The 9392-nt window shown below is 42.0% G+C and overlaps 1 protein-coding gene across 2 annotated transcripts; it reads right to left on the bottom strand.

Annotated features, from left to right (window-relative positions):
* Positions 1 to 31: 31 nt before the first annotated feature.
* On the bottom strand, positions 32 to 999 carry LOC110520961 (troponin T, slow skeletal muscle-like). Of its 2 annotated transcripts, XR_002473064.2 has the most exons (4): positions 904 to 999; positions 634 to 724; positions 453 to 493; positions 32 to 304 (listed from the first exon to the last, which is right to left on the bottom strand). XR_002473064.2 is itself a non-coding variant. In XM_021598412.2 (3 exons), exons 1-3 carry the CDS (start codon positions 808 to 810, stop codon positions 286 to 288), a joined length of 237 nt encoding a protein of 78 aa, XP_021454087.1. In that variant the 5' UTR covers positions 811 to 999; the 3' UTR covers positions 32 to 285. The 2 variants fall into 2 exon arrangements, 1 of the variants encoding a protein (XP_021454087.1); XM_021598412.2 differs by having other exon boundaries at positions 634 to 999.
* Positions 1000 to 9392: the final 8393 nt, after the last annotated feature.

Genomic DNA, 9392 nt, shown 5'->3' with positions numbered 1-9392 from the left:
CAATTTCCAGAGGAAAATCAAGCTAGCAATCTCAGCGAGTGTACACAGTTTTATTATCAATACATTATTATAACTTGTATAATATTACATTACATTATTATAACTTGTATTTTTCAATAACACACTAGGACATGCAAAAGAAGAGGGGGGCCATAAAAAGAGAGGAAAGAGGGAAGAGGGGATGGTGGGATCTCCCTCCTTTCTTGTTCCCTCTAAAGTTGTCTTCTCCCTTCAGCCCTATGAGAGCGGGAGCTTCTTTACTTCCACCGACCGCCAACCTTCCCCTTACCATGGACCTTTTTTACTACAGGGGAGAGACATAGGGAGAAAGATAACTAAATTCAGAAACAATTACTTGTAGATAAATGCACGTACCATACAAACACATGTTACTTAACAAAGTGGCTACAAAGTTCATATAAAGAAACCAAGAAGAGGGTTACTGTACTTACAATTTCTGGGCACTTGTGATTCTATTCAAGAGAACGATAATCTGCACACCAAAAAATGATACAAGAGATCACATTGCATCAGTGATTACACGAATACTACACAACAGATGTACACAGTCGCTCACACACAAGCCTAAACATCTATTGATTCTGCCTTTGGTACATGTCCAGGTCTTCCCACCTGATATTTCTGTTTCTTCATGTGATCAATGAAGTCAAACTTATCCGACTCCAGCGTGTAGATCCAGTTCCACATCTCCTGAGCTCGTTGCCTGGGAGACCAAGAGAAGGTGGGAGGGGGTAACAGCTGGTAAACATAGCAACACAGTTGGTAGCCAGGTGGGTGGGCTTTGGACATGAATTATAGAAAACTCTGATGTGGTGGTGTGAGGAAGATTTAGGCCCATGTGCATTTGGCTTGGGGAGGCGTGTGTGATCGGCCAGGACTGACTTCAGGGCGTCCTCTCTCAGGGTGTCGATCTCCAGTGTGGGTCGTCTCTCAGCCAAGGTCTTCTTCTTGATCTCTCTCCCCGTTAGACGCTTTCCCCCTCCCACGATGCTCCGCCTGAAACATATGTCAAACACACGTAGAACTTCACAAACTTAAAACCATATAGAATGTTGTGATTCTATTTCTATGCTTAAAACAGTCTGACAGAACATTTGGCCCGCAACTGTATGTTGACCAACAAAATAGATATTTAGCTTCATAAAACACATTTACTGTATGAATCCAAAAATCTGTTCCTAAAGCTAACAAGTGAATGACAGTGAACATAAATACATTTTACAGAAGAAAGAAAAGAAGAAGAAGAAAATTGATAAAAGAAGAAAGAAGGTAAAGACAAGTGCAAATAGGAAAAACAGGGGGGAAGGAGGGAGGTGCATGTTAAGGGATTTTTTTTATCAATAATGACTAATTATGTATACATTTCAATCAGGAATGACTAATCAGAATACTATTATGTTACTGTATAGATGTATGACTTTTCTTTTAATCCTAGTACTGAATATAATGTGTGTAATTATAATCAAGAAGTAGAACAAAGACTGTCTGTTCCTTGGTAGAAACGAATGAACTTATCGTCAGACTGGCTAGAATGCTTATCTACACAGGGAGACCTTGGCCTGGTCATAAACTATCTAAACTGGTGGAGCACGATGTAGGAAGGCTTGAGAACTATATTGCCATTGTTCCGGAGTGGAGGAGGGACGGGACAGTTTGAAACCTAATTATGTCATTTTCAGTTTATAACCTGTTGTAAATTCTATCATGTTCAGTACTCTCGAGAATAAACGCTATTGCTTGATTTTGAGAATGGTCTCCGCCCATTTTATGCAAATAAGTATTTTACAAATCCTTAGAAATGGGCTGAGTGTATTAATTGAATTGGGTAATAAACATATAGGAATTGAATTACTCTAACAGTGCAAGAAGAGAGTAATGAAACGATTGAAGAGAGAGTAAGTTTAATGCAGTGGTGGCGACAAGCTTAGGAAAACTCACATTTCCCATCACGCACAGAGGGCCACATCATTGACTACAACTGTGTGACCCCAACAGCTACAAGAGGGAATTGTTGTTTTCTGAGAATTGTTCTGTACAAGCTTTCATAATTATCTATACACATGTTAACACATGTACATGCAAGAAGTAATTACAAATGTTCTACATATGAGGATATACACTGAGTGTACAAACATTAGGAACCCCTGCTCTTTCCGTGACATAGACTGACCAAGTGAATACAGGTGAAAACTATGATCTCTTATTGTCACTTGTTAAATCCACTTCAAGCAGTGTAGATAAAGGGGAGGATACAGGTTAAATAAGGATTTTTAAGCCTTGAGACAATTGAGACGTGGATTGTGTATGTGTGCCATTCAGAGGGTGAATGTGTAAGACAAAATATTGAACTGCCTTTGAATGGGGTATGGTAGTAGGTGCTAGGCGCACAGGTTTGAGTGTGTCCAGAACTGCAAAGCTGCTGGGTTTTTCACACCTCTTAGTGTCCTAAGTTTTCATAACTGTGACCTTAATTGCCTACCATCTGTAAGCTGTTAGTCTTAACGACCATTCCACAGGTGCATGTTCATTAATTGTTTATGGTTCATTGAACAAGCATGGGAAACAGTGTTTAAACCCTTTACAATGAAGATCTGTGAAGTTATTTGGATTTTAAGAATTATCTATGAAAGACAGGGTCCTAAAAAAGGGATGTTTCTTTTTATGCTGAGTTTATATAAAAACAACAAGAAAATAAAAATTGTTGGAATGAATCCAATTATGAACCCAAATAGCATTAATGCACTACTTTTAGCCACATGGAGAAAGGCACATGGTTCTCGTCTAAAGTGGTGTAGTGTTATACAGGATATAGGGTGTAATTTAAGACAGCCATTGTTAAGTTAAAGTAGTAGAGTGTTTTTGGGGATATGGGGTGTGATTTGGGACACGGACAGTTGAAAGTAGTGTTGTGTTGTAGGGGATATAGATTGTCATTTGAGACACAGCCAAAGGTAGTGCAGTGTTATTGTACATACAGGGTGTCATTTGAGAGACAACTAGTCTTACCTCCTCCATCCTCCTCCATCCTCCTCCTGCGGTTCTTCTTCTGGCTCCTCCTCTGGCTCTGCCTCCTGCTCCTCCTCTGCCTCCTCTGGAGAGAGAGAGAGAGAGAGAGAGAGAGAGAGGGGGGGGGGGGGGTGGCAAATGGAGAGAGAAAAAGTCAGAGAGCAGTTCAGAGGACAAGATAAGGGACATGGGACACTGACGAAATCAGGGAAATGTGGTAGACTGAGAAAAAACGAAGAAAGACAAGTGTGGAGAAGAAAAATACACAAATGAGACAATGGGATGGAAAGAGACATTAGATTAAAGAGATAGACGATTAAAGGAATGGAGCGAGATGGAGAGTGAAAAGTGAGATGGAGAGTGCGTGGCTAATAGAGGGCAGAGGATTGGGGCTTTAAAAAACATTTGTCAGCAGTATGCTGAAAGCAATAGGAGCTGAGAGAAATGGCTAATAATAACAGGGTCATAGACTTCCACATGCAAGGCCAAGTATGGCCCAACAATGACAACACTAACATCTCAGCTCAGCAACCCACTCACCTTCCGCCTGCTCCCCCCTAGCAGAGAGAGGGGTGGAAGCAAATGTTTGTGTGAAAGAGAGAGAGAAATTCAGTTACCAATTCAGTTGGCAATAAATTCCAAATTTAAATATGTATATTATTTCCATACTCACTTATATTCCTCCTCTACATCAGACATGGCTGCACTAAAAGAAGACCAAAAGGAGAGACAATATAAATGTCATATATAAATCACCAATAGTTTTACAATACAATACTCTGACTGATTATCTAGCAACTATCACACACTACCACGACACAAAAATCAAATAGGTGTTTTTGAAAGTCAATTCGATGGCTTAACCATTTTTCCCCTTTGCTCGGTTAGGTTTAATTCAGTTCAATTTTCCCAATACACAAATGATGCGTGAGAAGGATGCTCAATTTCTCCCACTGATCACACATACAGTTGAAGTCATAAGTTTACATACATTTAAGTTGGAGTCATTAAAACTCATTTTTCAACCACTCCACCAATTTCTTGTTAACAAAACTATAGTTTTGGCAAGTCGGTTAGGATATCTACTTTGTGCATGACACAAGTAATTTTTCCAACAATTATTTACTGACAGATTATTTCAATTATAATTCACTGTGTCACAATTCCACTGGGTCAGAAGTTCACATAAACTAAGTTGATTGTGTCTTTAAACAGCTTGGAAAATTCCAGACGTAATGGCTTTAGAAGCTTCTGATAGGCTAATTGACATCATTTGAGTCAATTGGAGGTGTACCTGTGGATGTATTTCAAGGTCTAACTTCAAACTCAGTGCCTCTTGCTTGACACATGGGAAAATCAAAAGAAATCAGCCAAGACCTCAGAAAATAATTGTAGACCTCCACAAGCCTGGTTCATCCTTGGGAGCAATTTCCAAACGCTTGAAGGTACCATGTTCATCTGTACAAACAATAGTACGCAAGTATAAACACCATGGGAAAAGATTAACATACTTTGGTGCAAAAAGGGCAAATCAATCGCAGAACAACAGCAAATGACCATGTGAAGATGCTGGAGGAAACCAGTACAAAAGTATCTATATCCACAGTGAAACGAGTCCTATATCGACATAACCGGAAAGGCCGCTCAGCAAGGATGAAGCCACTGCTCAAAAATCGACATAAAAAAGCCAGACTGCACATGGGGACAAAGATCGTACTTTTTTGAGAAATGTCCTCTGGTTTGTTGAGACAAAAATAGAACTGTTTCGGCCATAATGACCATCGCTATGTTTGGAGGAAAAAGGAGGAGGCTTGCAACCCGAAAAACACCATCCCAACCGTGAAGCACGGGGGTGGCAGCATCATGTTGTGGGGGTGCTTTGCTGCAGGAGGGACTGGTGCACTTCACAAAATTAGATAGCATCATGAGGTAGGAAAATTATGTGGATATATTGAAGCAACATCTCAAGACATCAGTCAGGAAGTTAAAGCTTGGTCGCAAATAGGTCTTCCAAATGGACAATGACCCCAAACATACTTCCAAAGTTGTGGCAAAATGGCTTAAGGACAACAAAGTCAAGGTATTGGGTGGCCATCACAAAGACCTGACCTCAATCCTATAGAAAATTTGTGGACAGAACTGAAAAAGTGTGTGCAAGCAAGGAGGCCTACAAACCTGACTCAGTTACACCAGCTCTGTCAGGAGGAATGGGCCAAAATTCACCCAACTTATTGTGGGAAGCTTGTGGAAGGCTACCCGAAACATTTGACCCAAGTTAAAGAATTTAAAGGCAATGCTACCAAATACTAATTGAGTGCATGTAAACTTCTGACCCACTGGGAATGTGTTAAAAGCTGAAATAAATCAAGAATTGTAAAAAACTGAGTTTAAATGTATTTGGTTAAGGTGTATGTAAACTTCTGACTTCAACTGTATGTTTGATCACACTCATTTGTTTGGTCATGAGTGTGTCATGAGTATTGGTCATCCTTTTTTGACCTGTTGCCTTGTCCTTTGATAGCTACATTTGGAGTTCCATCTGTGCTGCGGTCTCACCAAAACTAAAGCACATGTTTTGTGCATACTGTAGCCCACAGATCTTATTTCAGTTGATGTCCTCCAAACCATCCACTGTATCAGCCTGGTTGAAAGACCTAATGTATTTTCTTCATTTAGAAAAAATTTAATACACAGAGCATGTACTGATAACTTTTTCCTTAGATGGCAACCTTTACTTTCCTTTTTTAAACAATTACGTTCTGTTGATCATGAGTAAGAATTTGGGCCGACAGGGGAAGGGAGGGGACAATATATTGTGATGTGTTTTAATATTATTTTCATATTGTATGTTTGTTTTTTGGGGGCTCCTTTTGTTTTTTTTCACTTTCTTGTTTGTTGGGAGGGAGGGCGGGCGGGGTGGGGGTCTTGTTCCAAATAGAAAATTATATGTTTGTAGTTAAACCACAAATTGTAAATTGTATGCCTTCATATTTCCCCCCAAAAATCGATATATAAGAAAATAATGGGTGTTCACACGACATAGAGAAAGACACAGGGGGATTGTGTGTGTTGGACCATGGGGGTTTCTGCTAGAAATTGTCCCATGGTGCTGACATCTTCCTTGCTGACAAGCAGAGATTGACAGCATGAACAGGTAAGAATGTTACGGCCCTAAACACAGTGTGATAAATTTTCTAACACTTTCTTCAGTTCCCCTTCTTTATTTCTCTCCTCCATTTCCCATTCCAATTTGTCATCTTGAACAATAGACCAATAGATTACTTTGTTGTGAAGTAGAGTAAACTTGATGGTACACAGCATCAACACTAGCATCACAGCTAGTGTTCATTCTTCAGTGTAACATTTCTAGCATTGATTCAGGAACTAATTTCACTCTATGAGAGTGAAATTAACACTCATTGGTGCAAAATAATCTCCTGCGTTGGTGTTGATAGCCAAAATTAAAACAGTCCCATCAAAACAGAATCCAAGATGGCGTAGCAGTCAGACGTCTTTGTCCTGTCGTGTCCCTTGTATATATCGTTTTCCATCTTTTTCTTTGCATAACTTTTCAAATATTTTGCTAAACCTCAACTTCTAAATACTGTCCTGTAACCCGCCTCACCCAATGTGGCGTGGATCTGCTTTTTTTTCTAAAGTATTTATATTTACTTCGGATCTGGAATCCCTCAACTGAAGCTAGCCGGCTAACTACCAGCTATCAGTCAGCAAACCATTGCCAGCGGTCATCAGCTAACCTTCAGCTCGGAAAGCTCTCGCCAGTTCGAACAACGTGACTAACCAGAGCATAACGGACCTATTATTTTTATCCCCGGATTCCTACCGCAAACTGAAGATTTTCATCTGGATCTTCACAACTAGCTAACCGCAATCACGGATGACTACTCCTGGCTAGCGTTTCCATCCCAGAGCAAGCGCCAATTAGCTTGAAGCTAGCCCAATCAGGGCTCCTGTGCTACCACCGAAGCATACTCCTGGGCTACAATATCCGGACCCCTTCTAAAGCCGGTACGGGGCACGGAACCCCGCAGATCCCCTACGACTGGAATACCGACATAATCTGCCCGAGGACTCCAACAGACCCCTCAGGCTCGACGCCCGCTGAAGGCCCATTATACTAAACAGCTAGAGCTACTTGGAACCCTACTAATTCCACAACTGGTCTATTGACGTCACCGAACGAAGAGGCAAAAACAGACTTACCCCCATCGCGACGTCCCCCAAAGGCTAACTTGCTAGCCCCTGCTATCTGCTTGCTTGCTAACCCGGTCTGCTAATTGCTAGCTTGTCGGTCCCGGTCTGCTAACTGCTAGCCCCTGCTAGCTGCTTGCTTGCTAACCAGGCCTGCGAACTGCTATATTGCCCCGGTCTACTAACTGCTAGCTTGTTTAGCCCCGGCCTGCTAACTGTCTGAAACGCCGTGTCCCCAGTCAGCCCAACCACTCACTGGACACATATGTTCCCTTGGCTACGCATGCCTCTCTCTAATATCAATATGCCTCGTCCATTACTGTCCTGGTTAGTGATTACTGTCTTATTTTACTGTAGAGCCTCTAGCCCTGCTCAATATGCCTTAACCAACCATGTTGTTCCACCTCCTACATATGCAATGACATCACCTGGTTTAAACATCTCTAGAGACTATATCTCTCTCATCATTACTCAATGCCTAGGTTTACCTCAAATGTACTCACATCTTACCTTACCTTTTTTCTGTACACTATGCCTTGAATCTATGCTATCGTGCCCAGAAACCTGCTCCTTTTACTATCTGTTCAGAACGTGCTAGACAGCCAGTTCATATAGCCTTTTGCCGTACCCTTATCCTACTTCTCCTCTGTTCCTCTGGTGATGTGGAGGTTAATCCAGGTCCTGCAGTGCCTAGCTCCACTCCAACTCCCCAGGTGCTCTCATTAGTTGACTTCTGTACCCGTAAAAGCCTTGGTTTCATGCATGTTAACATTAGAAGCCTACTCCCTAAGTTTGTTTTACTCACTGCTTTAGGTCACTCTGCCAACCCAGATGTCTTAGCCGTGTCTGAATCCTGGCTTAGGAAAACCACCAAAAACCCTGAAATCTCCATCGCTAACTATAACGTTTTCCGCCTAGATAGAACTGCCAAAGGGGGCGGTGTTGCAATCTACTGCAAAGATAGCCTGCAGAGTTCTGTATTACTATCTAAGTCTGCACCCAAACCATTTGAGCTTCTACTTCTAAAAATGCACCTTTCCAGAAACAAGTCTCTCACTGTTGCCGCTTGCTATAGACCTACCTCAGCCCGCAGCTGTGCCCTCGATACCATATTTGAATTGATTGCCCCCCATCTATCTTCTGAGCTTGTGCTACTAGGTGACATAAACTGGGACATGCTTAACACCCCGGCCATCCTACAATCTAAGCTTGATGCCCTCAATCTCACACAAATTCTCAATGAAACTACCAGGTACAACCCCAAATCAGTAAACACGGGCACCCTCATAGATGTCATCCTAACTAACTCGCCCTCCAATTACACCTCTGCTGTTTTCAAGATCTCAGTGATCACTGCCTCATTGCCTGCTTCCGTAATGGGTCTGCGACCAAACAACCACCCCTCATCACTGTCAAATGCTCCCTGAAACACTTCTGCGAGCTGGCCTTTCTAATCGACCTGGCCGGGGTATCCTGGAATGACATTGACCTCATCCCGTCAATAGATGATGCCTGGCTATTTCACCATCAGAAATAAGCATGCACCTCTCAAAAAATGTAGAACTAGGAATAGATATAGTCCTTGGTTCACTCCAGACCTGTCTGCCCTTGACCAGCACAAAAATATCCTGTGGCGTTCTGCATTAGCACCGAATAGCCCCCGTGATATGCAACTTTTCAGGGAAGTTAGGAACAAATATACACAGGCAGTTAGAAAAGCTAAGGCAAGCTTTTTCAAACAGAAATGTGCATCCTGTAGTACTAACTCAAAAAAGTTCTGGGACACTGTAAAGTCCATGGAGAATAAGCTGCCCACTGCTCTGAGGCTAGGAAACACTGTCACCACTGATAAATCCACTATAATTGAGAATTTCAATAAGCATTTCTCTACGGCTGGCCATGCTTTCCACATGGCTACCCCTACCCCAGTCTACTGCCCGACACCCTCCACAGCAACCCGCCACAGCCCCCAACATTTCTCCTTTGCCCAAATCCAGATAGCTGATGTTCTGAAAGAGCTTCAAAATCTGGACCCCTACAAATCAGCCGGGCTAGACAATCTGGACCCTCTCTAAAATGATCTGCCGAAATTGTTGCAACCCCTATTACTAGCCTGTTCAACCTCTCTTTCATATCATCTGAGATTCCCAAAG

This window comes from Oncorhynchus mykiss, chromosome 30 (genome assembly GCF_013265735.2).
Source record: "Oncorhynchus mykiss isolate Arlee chromosome 30, USDA_OmykA_1.1, whole genome shotgun sequence".
Taxonomy (NCBI): Eukaryota; Metazoa; Chordata; class Actinopteri; order Salmoniformes; family Salmonidae; genus Oncorhynchus; species Oncorhynchus mykiss.
The sequence above is the reverse complement of the archived record's forward strand: the minus strand, read 5'-3'. Positions and strand labels throughout refer to the sequence as shown.

Bases quoted from the DNA above. Each gene is read 5' to 3' on its own strand.
- LOC110520961 (XM_021598412.2), bottom strand. From the start codon at position 810: ATGTCCAAAGCCCACCCACCTGGCTACCAACTGTGTTGCTATGTTTAC. The intron at 494-633 runs GTGGGAAGACCT...TTTGGTGTGCAG, and splicing joins TGAAGAAACAGAAATATCAG to ATTATCGTTCTCTTGAATAG.